Below are 17,837 nucleotides of genomic sequence, written 5' to 3'. Positions count from 1 at the left end.
CCCTATAAATGAGCCATGGTGGCTGGTCAATCATCAACAAGTAAATAGGCCAAATGGGATTCTGGAATTTATGTATAGGGACATTTAAAACAAAAGTAAGGAGATGAGAATAAATCTGTACAAGACCCCAGGATAGCCACTAACACAAACTTGAGCTCATCCGAAACTCTGCTGTCTAGATTCCAACCTGCACGTGTCCTGTTCACCCATCACCTTTGTGTTCACTGACCTACATTGGCTCCCAGTCCACCAATGCCTCAAATTTAAAATTCTCATCCTTGTGTTCAAATTATTCCAGGGCCTCGCCCCTCCCTATATCTGTTACCTCCTCCACCCCTCCAAGAACTCTGCATTCCTCCAACTCTGGCCTCCTACGCATACCGAAGTCCCTTCGCCCCACCATTGACGGCCATCTAGGCCCTAAGCTCTGGAATTCCCTCTGTAAATTTTGCCCACCTCCTTAAAACCTACCTCTTTGACCAAGTTTTTGGTCACTTGTCCTAATATCTTTCTTTGGATCGATGTCAGTTTTTGTCTGATCACGCTTCTATGACGCTACTTGGGTGTTTTCTTAAGTTAAAGGTGCTATATAAATGCAAGATGTTGTTGTTGAATAGGACTTAGTGTGGGATAGGATACTGACAGCTGGGTTTTGACCAAGTCTCAGCTTAGTGGGTGGAGGGTGGAAGGCTGCCAGGAAGGTATGGAAGAAATGGGAGTCTAGAGGTGATAAAACCATGCATAAGGGTTCTAGTGGGGGTGAGGTAGAGGTGGACAACATTGTAGATGAGGAAGTAAACAGTTGTGCTGATGTATACGATGTGGGATTTTGAAGCTCTGGGTCAAACAAGATGCCTAGTTTTACATGGTCTAGTTCAGCCTGCGCAGGTAGTGAGATAGGAGGATAGAGTTGGTGGTAAAGGAATGGAGTTTATGGTGAGGCCTAAAAATGACAGCTTCAGCCTTCCCAATGCTCATTTGGAAGAAATTTTGATTCATCAATGACTTGATGTTGCCCAGGCGTAGTGACACTGCGGAGGTCGTTGTAGAATTGAGTATCAGATTACCAGTTCAAGAATGTGTGGCCACTTTAAAATACACATGATCTATTTTTCTTCTTTTGTATGGTCCTATTATTTTGGACCTTTGGTTCATTGGCATAAGTCACTCTTGATTAGTCTGAGTGTAATGTATCCAAGTTAGCTGACAATACAAAGCTAGGTGGGAAAGTAAGCTGTGAGCACAAAGAGTGTGCAAAGGGATATAGACAGGTTAAGTGGGTGGGCTAGAAGGTGGCAGATGGAGTATAAGGTGGGGAAATGTGAGGTTATTCACTTTGGTAGGAAGAATAGAAGAACAGAATATTTTTTAAATGGTGAGTAACTATTAAATGTTGATGTACAGAGAGATCTGGGTGTCCTCGTAGTAGAAACACAGAAAGTTAGCGTACAGGTACTGCAAGCAATTAGGAAGGCAAATGGAATGTTGGCCTTTATTGCAAGGGGGTTGGAGTACAAGAGTAAGGAAGTCTTGCTACAATTGCACAGGGCTTTGGTGAAACCGCACCTGGAGTACTATGCACAGTTTTCATCTCTTTATCTAAGGAAGGATATACTTGCCTTAGAGGCAGTGCAACAAAAGTTCACTAGATTGATTCCTGGGTTGTCCTATGAGGAGAGACTGAGTAAAATGGGTCTATGTTCTCTGGAGTTTAGAAGAATGAGAGGTGGTCTCATTGAAACATATATGATTCTGAGGGGGCTTGACAGGGTACATGCTGAGAAGTTGTTTCCTCTGGCTGGAGAGTCTAGAACTACGGGCCTAGTCTCAGAGTAAGGGGTCGGCCATTTAAGACAGAGATGAGGAGGAATTTATTCACTAAGAGGGTTGTGAAGCTTTGGAATTCTCTACCCCAAAGGGCTATGGATGCTGAGTCGTTGAGTATATTCAAGGCTGAGATCGATAGATTTTTGGGGTCTAGGGGAATCAAGGGATATGGGAATTGAGGTCAAAGATCAGCCATGATCTTATTGAATGGCAGAGCAGGCTCGAGGGGCCGCATCCTGCTCCCCTAATTCTTACGTTCTTATGATGTAACCATTTATAATGGAAACTTATGGTTGATTCTCTGACCTCAAATTGGGCTAGTGTAAATTTTCTTCTTGCACTATTTACATTTTAATTCTTTGCAAGGTGTTACAATCTCTATATAGATTAGAGGCAACAATACACCTTTCAGTCTCAAAAAGCAGATCTTCTAACAGTAGACTGAAGTTTACATTTGATTTCCAGTGTGGTCAGTGTCCTGATATGTGCTGTAGAGTGGAATATTTGGACCGCACCTGCACTGCATAATATCCTTCACGGGCAATTAAGATCTCAGTTTGGGCTATTTGATGTATGAGGGGGAGAAAGTTAGGAAATTAGATAACAACTTAGTTAAGTCTTGTATTCCTTCTAATTCCAATTCAATTCTCAATTGACAATTCTCTCAGAACATGTTGCCTCTGCAACTTCTTAATCTGGCAATGGTGTAAGGAGGCAAAAGAAAACCATTGTTGAATGGCGATGGAAAATAGATAAAACAAAAAACACTTGGAGAACCCACTACCTTCTAATGCATCAATATAACTACACCAACTGCAGAAAATATACAACCTTTACATAAGCATCATCTGTGTTCTCATGCAATCCTAAGATGCTTCTACATTTAGTATTTCTGTAGTTTAGGTCCTAAAAATTTCTCCCATCATGACGGCAGCATCATGGACCCACATTTTCATGGAGAGCCCGGGACATCCCTTTCCTATGATCAGAGGTACAGAATCAATAAATGTAAAAGCGTCAATGGGTAGATTGTTTCAGTTTATAATCTCATTTTGGCGTTAGTAATTGAAACCATGGTTGTAACAGCACTGTTTTCTGTAACAGCCAGCTCTCCTGAAGGATGATTCCCTGCTGCTTAATTACAGTGTATGACTCAATCAAGAACTGTTTTGTTTAATATGTTAAGTGTTAGTTGGGGGGGAAAATAGTGCTTCAGTAAGATTTTTGTAATGAAAAGTTGAATCTCTACGCAGCAGGAAAATAGAATAATGCCTTGGTGCGATTAACTGATGTTACTTATGCTTATAATCCATTAACTGTATGATCGTATAGAAAAGGGCTAAAGTACATTTTTGAATCAACATAAAAGAAAGGCATCTAGTGATTTACTGGAAGAAGATCTACTGGCAGAAGTTATGCTGCAGCTATACAAAAACCCTGGTTAGACCGCACCTGGAGTATTGTGAGCAGTTCTGGACACCGCACCTTCGGAAGGACATATTGGCCTTGGAGGGAGTGCAGCGTAGGTTTACTAGAATGATACCCGGACTTCAAGGGTCAAGTTACGAGGAGAGATTACACAAATTGGGGTTGTATTCTCTAGAGTTTCGAAGGTTAAGGGGTGATCTGATCGAAGTTTATAAGATATTAAGGGGAACAGATAGGGTGGATAGAGAGAAACTATTTCCGCTGGTTGGGGATTTTAGGAGTAAGGGGCAGAGTCTAAAAATTAGAGCCAGACCTTTCAGGAGCAAGATTAGAAAACATTTCTACACACAAAGGGTTGTAGAAGTTTGGAACTCTCTTCCGCAAACGGCAATTGATACTAGCTCAATTGCTAAATTTAAATGTGAGATAGATAGCTTTTTGGCAACCAAAGGTATTAAATGATATGGGCCAAAGGCAGGTATATGGAGTTAGATCACGGATTAGCCATGATCTTATCAAATGGCGGAGCAGGCACGAGAGGCTGAATGGCCTACTCCTGTTCCTATATTCCTATCTTCCTAAGATGAGAAAAGCATTTTACAGAATGCAAGTCTTGCATTTATATAGCATATTTTCAAATGTCTCAAAGCAGTTCACACACAATCAATTACTTTTGAAGTGCAGTGACTTTTGTTATATAGGCAGTGTAGTCTAACTGTTCATAATATCAACTGCCATTTATTTTAAAGCATGTGTCTTTATAACTCTATTTTAGGTCAGGGGTGTTCAAAATGCAGCCAATGGGCCATGTGACCATGAGCCATGACATCCTGGCCATCAAAGCCCGGGCGACTCTGCTCTGTTTGCACGTAGATTTTTATTTGATGGTTTATCGTGTTTGAACGTCATCAACCCAGAAGTTTGGAAAGGGCAATTCTTAGTGCTGGTAGCTCATTGGTAGATAAATCCTAAATCAGGATTCCAAGATCTATTTGTATCACAACTTTAGATGTATGTAAATTAATGAGAACATTGACTTAAGCTTTATATGTGGCTCCTGAGGAACCATGGTATGCATCAATGCAGCACATGAAGAAAAGCTGGGACTCTCCTGTCCTAGGCTGATTCTAGCGCAGGGAATGCTGTGTTGTCAGAGGTGCTGTCCTTTGGATGAGACCCCAGTTACATATTCACATTAAAGTTTCCTTGGCACTATTTGAAGGTGAGTGGGGAATCGACCTGGCCAACATTCAACCAATACTACCAGAAACCAATGAACTGATCATGCAGCTCATTGCTGTGTGTAAAATAGTTGTCATGTTTGTTTACATAGTGCCATAATATAATCATGTAGTTAATGCAATAAAACCTTGGATTGCAACCTGCAATATTTAGCTGCACCAACTCCAGGGGTCACCATATTTAAGAAGAAAAGTAGGGCAGATCAGATTACGTTGCAAGTTTTGTCTGGCTTTCTTTGAGAATAGAAATGTTTTGGATAGAATGGTAGGTGCAATGAAATTTACCAGATAACTATGTTAATAGTGCATTTGGAATGAAATGCCAATTTTATGTTGTTTTCATGTAGTGTAGTTAAAATTTTGTATAAAGTGCTGCAGACTTGATCCTTGGTCTCTGATTAGTTAGTTAGCTGATCTCAGCCTGACCGGTGATAGAGCTGCTTACATTTGGCCTTACTTAGTCTGTTGGGTTAAAGGGGAGATTATCCAGTGACTTCCCCCACAAAATGCTGGAATGTGAACATTGGCTGAGAAAAGGATGAGGCTCAGCTGTGATATGTCTGAATATTCTGCCAATACCAAGTGCCAGGGGTGGGGATTGGGGCTGGCAATGCGACTATGCTTTCATGGATTGGAGCAGGACGCCAAATTTTCGAGTGGTGAGGATGGCAGAGAGAGAGAACTCCTAACAGCTTGGCCTCAGTGGGAGGATTCTCACCTCTGAGCCAGAAGGTTGTATGTTCAGGCCCACTCCAGGGATCTGAGCACATAATCTAACCTGACACTTCAGTGCAGAACTGCTGCACTGACTGGAGGTCATGATGTGGAGATGCCGGTGATGGACTGGAGGTGTCGTCTTTTGGATGATATGTTAAACCGAGGTGCCTTCCGCTTGCTCAAGTGGATGTAAAAGATCCCATGGCGCTATTTGAAGGGCAGGGGAGCTCTTCCAGTATCTTTGCCAACATTTATCCCTCAATCAAGCTGATTAACTGATCCTTTGGGGTGCATTTTGGGGGTCCCTAACCCATGGCTTTGCTAAACTGTGCTAAGCTTTCTGGACAAGTTGCGTGTGACCCTATAGGGAAAAGTGTGCACTCGATATAGAATCATACAGCACAGAAGGAGGCCATTCGGCCCATCCCACTCCCTTGATCTTTCCCCATATTCCTGCAAATTTTTCTTTTTTCTTTTCCCTTTCCTATCCAATGATTGATTTATAAAGGTTTAGCATAATTCTTGCTTTTGTACTCTATGCCTCTATTTATAAAGCCCAGGACCCTGTATGCTTTTTGTTTTTTTACAGCTTTATCAACTTGTCTTGCCACCGTCAAAGGTTTATGTGTACGAACCCCCAGGTTTTTGTCCTTGCACCCCTTTAAAATTGTACCATTTAGTTTATGTTGCCTCTCTTTATTCTCCCTACCAAAATGCGAAATGATATCTTGCAAACAGTAATTTCACCAGTCAAGATTTCTTGGTAGCTTTATTTGGGGACATTTAAAACATGGTGATGGTTTCTGTCCATGTCAGATACTCAGCTCACTGTTGGGGAGAGGGGGTGTGGGGAATGGCTGAGTTTAATCCTGCTCGCTCTTGATGTGTACATATACACTTTCAGCAGGATACATTTGACAGTGATTAGGAGCAGAAACACTGGCCTGATTTAAGGGCCTGTATCTTTTAGAAGAACACCATTCTTAATGCTTGCATAAATGCTTTGTTTCCAGTCATGAAATTGCCTATATTAAATAATTTATTTACTTTTGTTTAAAGTAAAATACCCAATTCTTCCAAGCTTTGATATGGAGAGTGTTGGCTGGTGAAGATCCAGTTCTTTCTTTTGACTCCGATCATCACCAGTTTCAGTTTGTACATAGTTTCTGTGTGCCAGATCTATGTGCGTATGTTGTGTTATTAGAAGGATTTTACTTATTTTCCTATAAAGGAAGTTATTGTCACCAAACGTGGCATCATTTTTCAAAGACTTGCCAATACATTACATTACACCGTTACCTCTGGAGCCCCCCAAGGATCTGTCCTTGGCCCTCTCCTATTTCTCAACTGCATACTGCCCCTCAGCGAAATCATCCAAAAATACTTCCAGGTTCCACATGTACACTGATGATACCCAGTTCTACCTCAACACCACCTCTCTCAACCCCTCCACTGTGTCTGATGGGTCATGCTGCTCATCCAGCATCCAGTATTGGATGAGAAGGAATTTCCTCCAATTAAATATTGGGAAGGCGGAAGCCATTGTCTTTAGTCAGTTGTAATGCTGAAGACTTGTGCTCCAGAACTAGCCGCGCCTCTAGCCAAACTGTTCCAGTACAGCTACAACACTGGCATCTACCCAACAGTGTGAAAAATTGCCCAGATATGTCCTGTCCACAAAAAGCAGGACAAATCCAATCCGGCCAATTACCGCCCCATCAGTCCACTCTCAATCATCAGCAAAGTGATGGAAGGTGTCGTCGACAGTGCTATCAAGCGACACTTACTCACCAATAACCTGCTCACCAATGCTCAGTTTGGGTTCCGCCAGGACCATTTGGCTCCAGACCTCATTACAGCCTTGGTCCAAACATGGACAAAAGAGCTGAATTCCAGAGGTGAGGTGAGAGTGACTGCCCTTGACATCAAGGCAGCATTTGACCAAGTATGGCACCATGGAGCCCTAGTAAAATTTGAAGTCAATGGGAATCGGGGGGAAAACTCTCCAGTGGCTTGAGTCATACCTAGCACAAAGGAAGACGGTAGTGGTTGTTGGAAGCCAATCATCTCAGCCCCAGGACATTGCTGCAGCAGTTCCTCAGGGCAGTGTACTTGGCCTAACCATCTTTAGCTGCTTCATCAATGATGTTCCCTCCATCATAAGGTCAGAAATGGGGATGTTCGCTGATGATTGCACAGTGTTCAGTTCCATTCGCAACGTCGCTGGGTCAAAATCCCTACTTAATGGCACTATGTGAGAACCTTCACCACACGGACTGCAGCGGTTCAAGATGGCGGCTCCCCACCAACTTCTCGAGGGAATTAGGGATGGGCAATAAAAGCTGGCCTTGCCAGCGACGCCCACATCCCATGAATGAATTTTTAAAAAACTCTCACCAAGTCCCATTTGACTCATCACTCCTGTGTTCGCTGACCTACATTGGCTCCCAGTCTGGCAATGTCTTGATTTTAAAATTCTCATCTTTGTTTCCAAATCCCTCCATGGCCTCGCCTCTCCCTATGCCTGTAACCTCCTCCAGCCCTACAACCCTCCAAGATCTCTGCGCATCTCCAATTCTGGCCTCTTGCACATCCCGATGTTCATCGCTCCACCATTGGCAGCTGTGCCTTCAGTTTCTAAGCTCTGGAATTCCCTCCTAAACCTCTCCGCCTCTATACCTCTCTCTCCTCCTATGACGTTCTTTAAAAACCAACTCTTTGACCAAGCTTTTGGGCACCTGGCTTACTATCTCCTTATGTGGCTCGGTGTCAAATTTTGTTTGATAACGCTTTGGGACGTTTTTACTACGTTAAAGGTGCTATATAAATGCAAGTTGTTCTTGTTTGTTGAGATTTTTTTTAAGACTTTTTAAAATTTTAATTACAGAACCTCACTGCACAGTGGTCTACTTTGATGACTGCATGTCTATCCATCAGTGTAAAAATTCTTGCGAGTCGATGGGTGCCTCAAAATACAGATGGTTTCACAATGCCTGCTGTGAATGTATAGGCCCAGACTGTATTGATTATGGCAACAAAGTGGTCAAATGTATGAACTGCACCTTTTGAAGACGAGAACTGTAATGATGTGAAGAAAATATGTACCAGCTAAAGATGGTGACCTTCTTGTTAAGCGAGGTTTTATTTTGTTTTGCTGTTTTATTTTTTGTTAAATTTCTGCACTTGATGCTTAAGAATGTATGCATAAATTGGATGTTTGATAATGAAAGCAGGCGTGAAATTCGAAACTGCAGATTTTTTTTTTACGGTGTAATTTACTGCTGATGTTTTGTAATTTTTTAAAAAACACATTCCTTTAAAATTGTACTGACATATGTAGATATTCAGAATAAACCTGTTGTAGCTTTTCTGTCCTTCAATTGATGTATTGTTCCTTATGTATTATGCCTGCTACTCAAACATAATTTTGTGATGAATAAACTGATCTTCTGTTGTGACTAGGGTGGTAGTTTTCTATCTAGCCTATTTATTTTGATGCACAACAGTTAACGCTTTGGGTACAGATTTTAACTATAATTATTTTAACTATAATTTTTCCAGGTGAGCGCTTCAAAAAAAAATTTTAACTTTTTTTAATCGGAAAGTCTATCTACAGATCAAGGTTACTGGACAATATAATAGAAACATCACTGTTGTGCAAAGTATTCTCTTGGTTTGGTTAACCTAGGTTGTGATCTTAGTCACTGGTAATGTTTGTCACTCAGGCTTACCTCAGAGTGATTTATAGGAATGATAGAAACAGGAGTATGCCATTCAGCCCCTTGAGCTTGCTCTGCCATTCAGTTAGATCATGGCTGATCCGTACCTCAACTCCATTTACCCACCTTTGATCCATGTTCTTTGATACCCTTACCTAATAATTTCCCTCCCTCCTTACCCTTGCCCGACAGGCAAAGTGCCAGCACCAAGTGAAGAACAAGTGACTAGGCCCAACTTGTATAGAACCTTGGTTAGACCACACTTCGAGTACTGTGCTCAGTTTCTGGTCTCCATATTACAAAAGGATATCGAGGCACTAGAGAAGGTGCAAAATAAAAAGATATGCAAGGATGATACCAAAACTGAGAGGTTATAACTGAGGAAAGATTGAACAGGCTGGGGTTCTTTTCTCTAGAAAACAGAAGACTGAGAAGTGACCTTAGAGGTTTTGAAAATTATGAAGGGGTTTGATAGGGTAAACATAGAGATGATGTTTCCACTTGTGGGGGAGACCAAAACTAGGGCCCATAAATATAAGATAATCACTAATAAATCCAATAAAGAATTCAGGAGAAACTTCTTTACTCAGAATAATTAGAATGTGGAACTTGCTACCATGTGGAGTAGTTGAGGCAAATAGCATAGTTGCATTTAAGGGGAAGCTAGAAAAGTACATGAGGGAGAAAGGAATAGAAAGATGTGTAGATAGGGTGGGAGGAGCCTCGTGTGGAGCATAAACACCGGCATAGACCTGTTGAGCTGAATAGCCTGATTCTGTGCTGTAAATACTATGTAATACTGCGCTGCATATACTATGTTTGTAAACGAGAAAGGGGGATTTGTCTGCTCCACTACAGCACTCCCGCGCAGAACTCTGCACTTTAGGTTGGAGAGGATTGCCTGATCATATACATACTTGGGAGGGGGGGAAAGAAGGCAATAAGGGAGAATTGAGACAATGATAAAGATAACTTATTTTATTATACTGAAGTATTTGCATCAGCAAAACTGGATTCCTCCCACACTCTGCTTTGCTTTCAAATTCAGCCAGGCAGGCAGAACAGTCTGAACTGGAACTCCTACACCAAATAATACAGTAATTCCTGCTCTGATTGGCTGGCAGATCTGTGTTTCTTTTCACGGAGAAGACTGGTCTTACCAGTTCCTCCTGCTTCCTACCACCCTCCCAAGGTGAAGTCATTTTCTGGTCTCGTAGTTTTGTTCAGAACTGGCAAGACTCCGCACTGATCCTGGTTTGCTCAGTTGGCGGCTGTGCTTGAGATTTGGGTCCTTCACTCCTCTGCTTATGAGCCCAGTTTTCCACAACTCCTAAAAGCTCTCTGTTGTATTCCTCCTCTGTTTGCATTTTTAAAAAAATTGTAAGGTTTCTTAAAATATAATTTGGTTCCATATTAGAAATTTTTCAATCAGTATTGCTAAATCAATGAATACATATTCAAATGAATTCCAGGCTTCTCTGCTTTTGTGACCTCCATTGTCACTGTGACTGTAGTATTAGCTGTAATCTAATCCGTGAATCTACATCACATGTTAATGCTGCATATTTTAAGGCAAATTCAAATAGTGACACAGTCACAGTGATAATTGTAGTTTTATTAAAGCATGTAGATGGAAAACAATTTAATCCAGTAAATGTAGAATGTAAGCAACTGTACAGTACAATCATTTGTAAATAAATGTGATATAATCTAATCGGAAATATGCAAATACATGCACAAAAAAACATTCTACATATTGCACAGGTTATCGAATTATGGTTTAGTAATACCGTACATCTATTTTTCTAATGGTTGTACTTGCCTTATAATAAACCATGGTCAGCATGATTGATCTGGATACCCCAGAGCCCACAATCACGAGGTGCGAGTAGTGAGCTCGGTTTGCCAATGGATGGTCTCCGCCCAGTTTGTCTCCTCCCTTTACATAACATGAAGGACACTGTTGTGTCATCAAGTGCTAATCACCCCACCTCTTGTTATCGTAACCTAGAACGTGACACTGCATTGAACTAATCTTTTTCCACCTTGTCTTGTTCACTATTGAGCTGGCTCCTTGAGTTCCAAAAAGTTTTGGTCATTTACAATCCACATGAGTATCCATGGATTAAGCATTTAAAAAACACACAGGTAAGGTTCTCATTCGACATTGCTAACCAGTGAGAACTGCGCAGTGTCAATGTTGGGTGAGGGCAAGGATAATACTCAGCTGTGATTCTTCCTGCAGTTGAATAACTACTGATGTTCACTGTCTAGACTTAAATGTGAAGAATGGACACTTTGGGATAACAAGGCTGCTTACCTCGAAATTGACAATTCCCTTCCAGGTATCTATCATATTATGTCTCTGGGACTATTACATCTGTAAATGTTTTTTTGTGTTCAAATATATTTAACATTAATTCAGTGCAGAATATTATGAAGTTCAAAGGGTAAATTTAGTGTTCATGTGCTCACAGGGAGAATCAGTGCTGCATGTGGTAACCATTCCTTTGATCATGGCTACCTGCTAGGAGTGCATTCTTGCTGGTAAGTTTCTTCTGTGCGGTTTCACAGTGATATGTAAGGGGAGAACACAAGGTCTTCAGGTCTAGGTTATATTCAGTTGGCCGTCCATTTGAAAGTTCTGTGTGCTCCAAGAGATCTGTGAGAAATTTAAATAATCCATTCTTTTCAGTGTAGGACGAATTGAACAGCCTTACTGATACTTTTCATGTGGCAAAGACCATCAATAATATTTGTGCTGTGCTCAATGAGTTGCAAATATCTCAGACAACTTCCTTTGTTGACCCAGTTCTAAAACTGGATCATGATTTTTGAAAATGAACTGAAGATTAAACTTTGCAAATGCAGTCCAAACATTGTCAAAGTAGTTGAAGCAGCAGCTGAGATCATCGACCGTGACTAAAGGATCCCACTGCATGTGGAAGTTAGACCTGAGGGGCAGAATATTTGTTTTCTGCAATTTATAGTATAATGCACTATACATCATTGTGGTTGTTGCCTGTACCCTATTAGATCATGCCATTTACATAAGCATTTTTGCAAAACTTGCATATGAAATTTCTTCAGTGTACCATCTCAGGTTTTGCCAGCATTCTGGATTGATTTGTGAAAATATCTGTGCTATCTTTTCTTAACCATAAGATTGAGTTCTTTTAAAGGATAAGATAACTCTCGAATTAGATACTTTTTTTAATTCATTCTTGGGATGTGGGCATCACTGGCAAGGCTAACTTTTTTTGCCCACTCCTAGTTGCCCTTGAGAAGATGGTGGTGATCTGCCTTCTTGAACCGCTGCAGTTCATGTGGTGATAATGCTTTCATGATGCTGTTAGGGGGTTCCAGGATTTTGACCCAGCAACCGTGAAGGAATGTCCAAGTCGGGGGCTAAGAGGGTTAAATTATGAGGGCTGGTTGCATAGACAAGGCTTGTATTCCCTTGAGTTTAGAAGATTAAGGGGTGATTTAATTGAGGTGTTTGAGATGATTAAAGGATTTGATAGGGTAGATGGAGAGAAACTATTTCCTCTGGTGGGGGTGTCCAGAACTTTAAAATTAGAGTTAGGTTGTTCAGGAGTAATGTCAGTAAGCACTTCTTCACTCAAAGGGTAGTGGAAATCTGGAACTCTCTTCTCCCAAAAAGCTGTTGAGGCTGGGGGTCAAATGAAAATTTCAAAATTGAAATTGATGTGTTTTTATTGGGCAATGTTATTAAGGGTTACGGAAACAAGGCAGGTAGATGGAGTTAAGCTACGGATCTGCCATGCTCTAATTTCATGGTGGAACAGGCTTAAGGGTCTGAATGGCCTACTTCTGGTCCTATGTGTGACTTAGAGGTGATAGTGTTCCCTTGACCTTCTGGGTCGTAAATTTGGGAGGTGCTGCTAAAGAAGGTTTGGTGAGTTCCTGCAGCAATGTCCTGGGGCTGAGATGATTGGCCTGCAACAACCGGAACCATCTTCCTTTGTGCCAGGTATGACTCCAGCCACAGGAGAGTTTTACACCTGATCTACATTGACTTCAGTTTTACTAGGGCTCCTTGGTGCCACTCTCAGTTGAATGCTGCCTTAATGTCAAGGGCAAACACTCTCACCTCACCTCTGTAATTCAGCTCATGTAATTGTTTGGACCAAGGCTGTAATGAGGTCTGGAGTCAAATGGTTCTGACAGAACCCAAACTAAGCATTGATAAGCAGGTTATTGGTGAGTAAGTGCTGCCTGATAGCACTGTTGATGACTCCATCCATCACTTTGCTGATGATTGGGAGTAGGCTGATAATTGTCCAGGTTTGATTTGTCCTGACAGGACATACCTGGCCGATTTTCCACATTTTCAGGTAGAATCCAGTGTTTTAGCTGTATTGCAACAGCTTGGCCAGAGGCATGGCTAGTTCTGGGGCACCGATCTTTAGCACTACAGCTGTGATGTTGTCAGGACACATAGCCATTGCTGTGTCTGAGACAATGGAAGCAAGCTATTTGTGGAGGACATCACAATGAGTATGATGCTGTTCTTGCCCTGCACCAGGAAGCAAGAGAAAGTGATCAGCCATATGAACTCTGTCTGATTTTCTCCTTCCTAGCTTAGAGATGCTGAGGTCAATTGTAGAACCTCCATCATCATCACCCAGCTGAAATTGGCTAAGTAGCTCAGGCTAGAGATTGAACCTGGAATCTTCCTTTCGACATGGCTCAGTCCCACATCACATGGTGTAAGAGCTCACCTGGCCAGCAGGGGACCAGAGGTACAGCATTCCATTAGTGATCAATTAAAGAGGTTGTAGAACTCTGAATTTGCTAATAGATCCATGCTTTCTTGAGGAATCCTGTTTTTCTATCAATTTTTACAGCCATCTTCGCCACTTGTTTGCCCACCATAGAAGAGACATTGACTCCCAAATCCTATAAAGTAGAATTAGGCAATGATATGATCTCTTGCTTTATATGAACCTAATGCATCCAGTTCACTGATTAATTTCTGCAACAGAGAGTAAACGGGATTCCATTGGCAGGTACCCGTTAACAAAATATTAAAGTAACTAAGTGTTAATGGGAAGTGCAGTGATGCAATAGATTATTGCTCCAAGGCACTGTAGTTGTGGTAAGGATGTGAGATCATACCCACAATTTCCCTGAGTTCTTGACCTCAGCCCCGATGTCAGAGGGAGGTAAGGAATGGAAGTCAGGTGTTTCCTAATTGGGAAAGGGAGGGACAGAACATCAGAGGTTGAGTCACCCTGAACAGCACTTGCACATCATTACGTAGTGAGTGGCAGAAGCCTGAGACCAGGCATCTTCCTACCCTCTCAGATAGAGTCTGGTGCACAAGTCAGAGAATCCTAAAGCAAGAAAGGGGAAATTAAAAATAATTTACAGGTTCTACCATTAGCATGGTCACAAAATGCAATGTGTGGTGTGTTACTGATCCATACCGCTCAGAAAACTTAAAGCTTCAATTTCTGGCCAGTGCTTGATCTCAGCTGAGATGATTGAGGAGTGCTACAATTGGCTTCGGTGTCTTCAGGCTCAGGGGGGCTGTGGGGCAATAAAACAAGCATTCTTAGCTTCTGATCGTTCTCCAGTGATCCTTGCTGTAAAAACACATGTAGATATCAGATGAGGACAGGATCGGGCTTGTCTATGTGCGTTCTGCAGTCAAATAGCCGACTGAGACTCGCTGTGTATGCACACGCATGAAGAATGGGCACTAGGGGGCTACTGGTTTCCCTGGAACCACCCTCCCCTCCCCCCCCCCCCTCCCCCCCCCCCCCCCCCCCCACCCAGCATAGCTGGAACTGATGTCCTCAGAAGAGAAAGGGACAAGAAAGAGAAAAGACCAATGTAAAACAATTCAGAAGTCATTCATCATATTTACTCTGAGAGTTACCTTCCCTTTTAAATATTTTGAGGGCATTTAAGAGGATAAAATTCAAATCTGAACAGTGGGTAAAGAATCCTGTTTTGATTTGGAACATGCCTTGATTTTGTTTTTAATGTTCTCAGGCTGCATATATTGCCCTGAGAAAGTGGTGATTCTAGTGATTGAGGCCATTAAGAGTCAACCATGTCACATGAAGCCAGTCACATGGAGGTCAGACCAGGAAGGGGTGGCAGGTCCTCATTCCTGTAAGACATTAGTGAACCAGTTGGGTTTTTATGACAAACTGGCAGTTTTCATGGTTATGTTTTCTGGCACTAGCCCATAAATTACCAGATTTATTCAATTCAATTTTACAACTTGCTGTGGTAGGATATGAATTATTGGCCTCTAGGTTGCTAGTCCAATTCCATAAACCATTATATTACGGTGTTCATCTATTATTGACAAGTGACCAGGAAAGGCAATAGTGTATCTATTAAGAATTTTTAAAAGATTTATGGCCGAGCAGCTTGATCTAAAAGACATAAAAAGGAACAGATGTTAATCCGCATTTCAATTTGTTAGTGTGGGAGTGATGTACATCCTCAAAGTCAAACACACAGTTACTGAACAGAATAGTCCACTGAGAGCAGGCATCTGGAAGTAAAAAGCTTTTGCTGACATGGAAAAAAAACCTGTCATTTTGCCAGAACCCAAATGCACGCAAATTTGAAAAAAGGAGGAAAGTTGGCATTGATAGAAAATTCTGAAGTTGCCCAGATGGTATCTGATGATTTGGTGCCGTGTCTAATATTATCTACTGATGTTTTCAGCGAAAGGGCTGCATTCTCCGGCAGTCTTTACAGTGGGGACAGGAACTCTGAGTGACTGAGAATTAGATTGTTTTTCAAAATGCACGCCACTGTATCTACAATTCTCCAAAAGAAAACAAAAGCATATTTGTGTGGATTTTTCACTACAAGTAAAAATTGCACAATGATCTCTTTGAAATGGGTGTCTGTGAGAAACACTGAACATCATGTAATTTCACATTACAATGGCAGGCTGCCAAACGGTGCATTAGGACACTGAATGACCTAGGATTTTTTTTATATATATGCTAGCTGCTATCATGAGAACCTACTTACATGAATTCTCTTATAAAATTATTTTTTTCCTCCTCACTTTTCTCCCTTCCCCTCTTCTGAAAGCATTGATTCCTTGACATCCACAGACTTGATACCTCACCCAACTGGTTATTACGCAAGCCTTGACAGTGTGTGTTGAAAGGTCATTTACCTTTGGGGACATCACAGCCAAGTTTGATCCTTTCCTGACTTGACATCCACTCACACACACATCGTATGGGTCATTGACAGCAATCAAAAGCAAGAACTCTAGTTGTTTAGTCTCCACATTAATCCAAGTGTGGTAAGGCCAATTATAGTGCCCCAAACACAATCTGGCTAAGATCAGACCAGTGATTGAACCTGGGACCTTCCTGGTCAGTATGGCTCAGCTGCTCACCAGAAAAAACTTACTTTTCCATTTGGGATCCTCCAATGAAATTTTTAACTTGCAAGTTTGAAGTCTTTTCCCACTAGATCACCACATGTCTCTATTCTCCAATGGCCCAGTGGGTTTAGGTGTGGGATCTTGCTGGTCTATATGCTCAGTACTGACCAACCTAGTTTTTGGGGCACTTATGTCCCATTCAGAAATCTCCTTTGGAATAGTTTTTTTCCAAGCTACTTCTGAGTAAAATATTACTCTGGATAAGCTGACAGTCACGACAAAGGTTATTTATCTGTAATCTTATGATGGACTTTATCACTGTGTCTGTAATTTGTTTGTGTCTGATTTAGAGGCTTCCGAATAAGGATTCCAAGAATTTCAGAATTATTTGTTAATTTGGTCTCAGAAAATAGTTTAAAATATCAACAGCAACAAGAATTTGCATTTATAAAGCGCCTTTATAAACGTTCCAAGGCGCTTCACAGGACCACTATTTGACACCAAGCCACATAAGGAGATATTAGAATAGGTGCCCAAGAGTTTGATCAAAGGGGTAGTTTTTAAGGAACGTCTTAAAAGCGGAGAGAGAGTTAGAGAGGCGGAAAGGTTTAGGGAGGGAATTCCAGAGCTTGGGGCCCAGGCAGCTGAAGGCACGGCCACCAATGGTGCAACGATTAAAATCGGGGAGGCGCAAGAGGCCAGAATTGGAGGAGCACAGAGATCTCGGAGGGTTGTAAGGCTGGAGGAGGTTACAGAGATAGGGAGGGGCCAGGCCTTGAAAACAAGGATGAGAATTTTAAACCTGAGGCATTCCTGGACCGCGAGTCAATGTAGGTCAGCGAGCACAGAGGTGATGGGTGAATGGGGCTTGGTACGAGTTGGGATACGGGCAGCAGAGTTTTGGATGAGCTCAAGTTTGTGGAGGGTAGGAGATGGGATTATTAGGTATTACACTGCTCTTTATTTGGTGATTTATTTTGCTTCCATTTAAATTTATATCTTGCAATTAAACAATTTGTAGTTTAGCCAGAAATATATAATTTATTAGCTGTGCGAGATCAGAGTAAGCATCAGAAATCTTGCTTCAGGTCCAAGACTATCAGTGAGAAATGCCTTAGGAGATGTGCTAGTATTGTAAGATAAATTCTCCATGATAGATTTGCAGTATTTGCTTAAGATGTAAATGCTTTATTTATTTAATTCTACTTCTCTCCTCCCCAAAACTTTTTTTTCAGCCTGTGTATATTACATGATTGTAAGATATGTTGGACTAATTATTTTCCCCTTTCCCCCTCCCCTCCCGAGCATAAGTCAGATACTATATGTTTGGAACCTGCCTGACTTGACTTCACTGAACCTGGTTGAGTTTCCGGATTTAGCTTGTTACCATGTTGCGGGTATATGCTGGGGTGGGATGACTGCTTGGGATTTGGCACACACCCATCGTGGCAGGGAATTTGTATTAGGGCCTGCAGTAACTTAAAGAGGAAATTGCATGTCTATTGGAGT

General features: G+C 41.6%; 1 protein-coding gene and 1 long non-coding RNA gene across 4 annotated transcripts in view; one reads left to right on the top strand and one right to left on the bottom strand.

The window, feature by feature from the left end:
* The window catches only part of twsg1a (twisted gastrulation BMP signaling modulator 1a), a 63,852-nt gene extending 55,181 nt beyond the window's left edge, over positions 1-8,671 (top strand). For both annotated transcript variants that reach the window (XM_067975050.1, XM_067975058.1), the window contains exon 5: positions 8,101-8,671. In XM_067975050.1, the coding sequence (XP_067831151.1) occupies positions 8,101-8,282 (182 nt within the window). In that variant the 3' untranslated portion in view covers positions 8,283-8,671. The remainder of the gene's footprint in view (positions 1-8,100) is intronic.
* A 1,238-nt stretch (positions 8,672-9,909) lies between these two features.
* LOC137306021 (uncharacterized) lies at positions 9,910-16,531 on the bottom strand. 2 transcript variants are annotated; one of them, XR_010958804.1, is made up of 4 exons: positions 16,355-16,531; positions 14,386-14,488; positions 10,755-11,594; positions 9,910-10,289 (listed from the first exon to the last, which is right to left on the bottom strand). It is a non-coding gene; the product is annotated as an uncharacterized lncRNA (long non-coding RNA). The 2 variants fall into 2 exon arrangements; XR_010958805.1 differs by lacking the exon at positions 14,386-14,488.
* Between the last annotated feature and the right edge of the window lie 1,306 nt (positions 16,532-17,837).

Source organism: Heptranchias perlo, chromosome 3 (genome assembly GCF_035084215.1).
Source record: "Heptranchias perlo isolate sHepPer1 chromosome 3, sHepPer1.hap1, whole genome shotgun sequence".
Lineage (NCBI taxonomy): Eukaryota > Metazoa > Chordata > Chondrichthyes > Hexanchiformes > Hexanchidae > Heptranchias > Heptranchias perlo.
The sequence above is the reverse complement of the archived record's forward strand: the minus strand, read 5'-3'. Positions and strand labels throughout refer to the sequence as shown.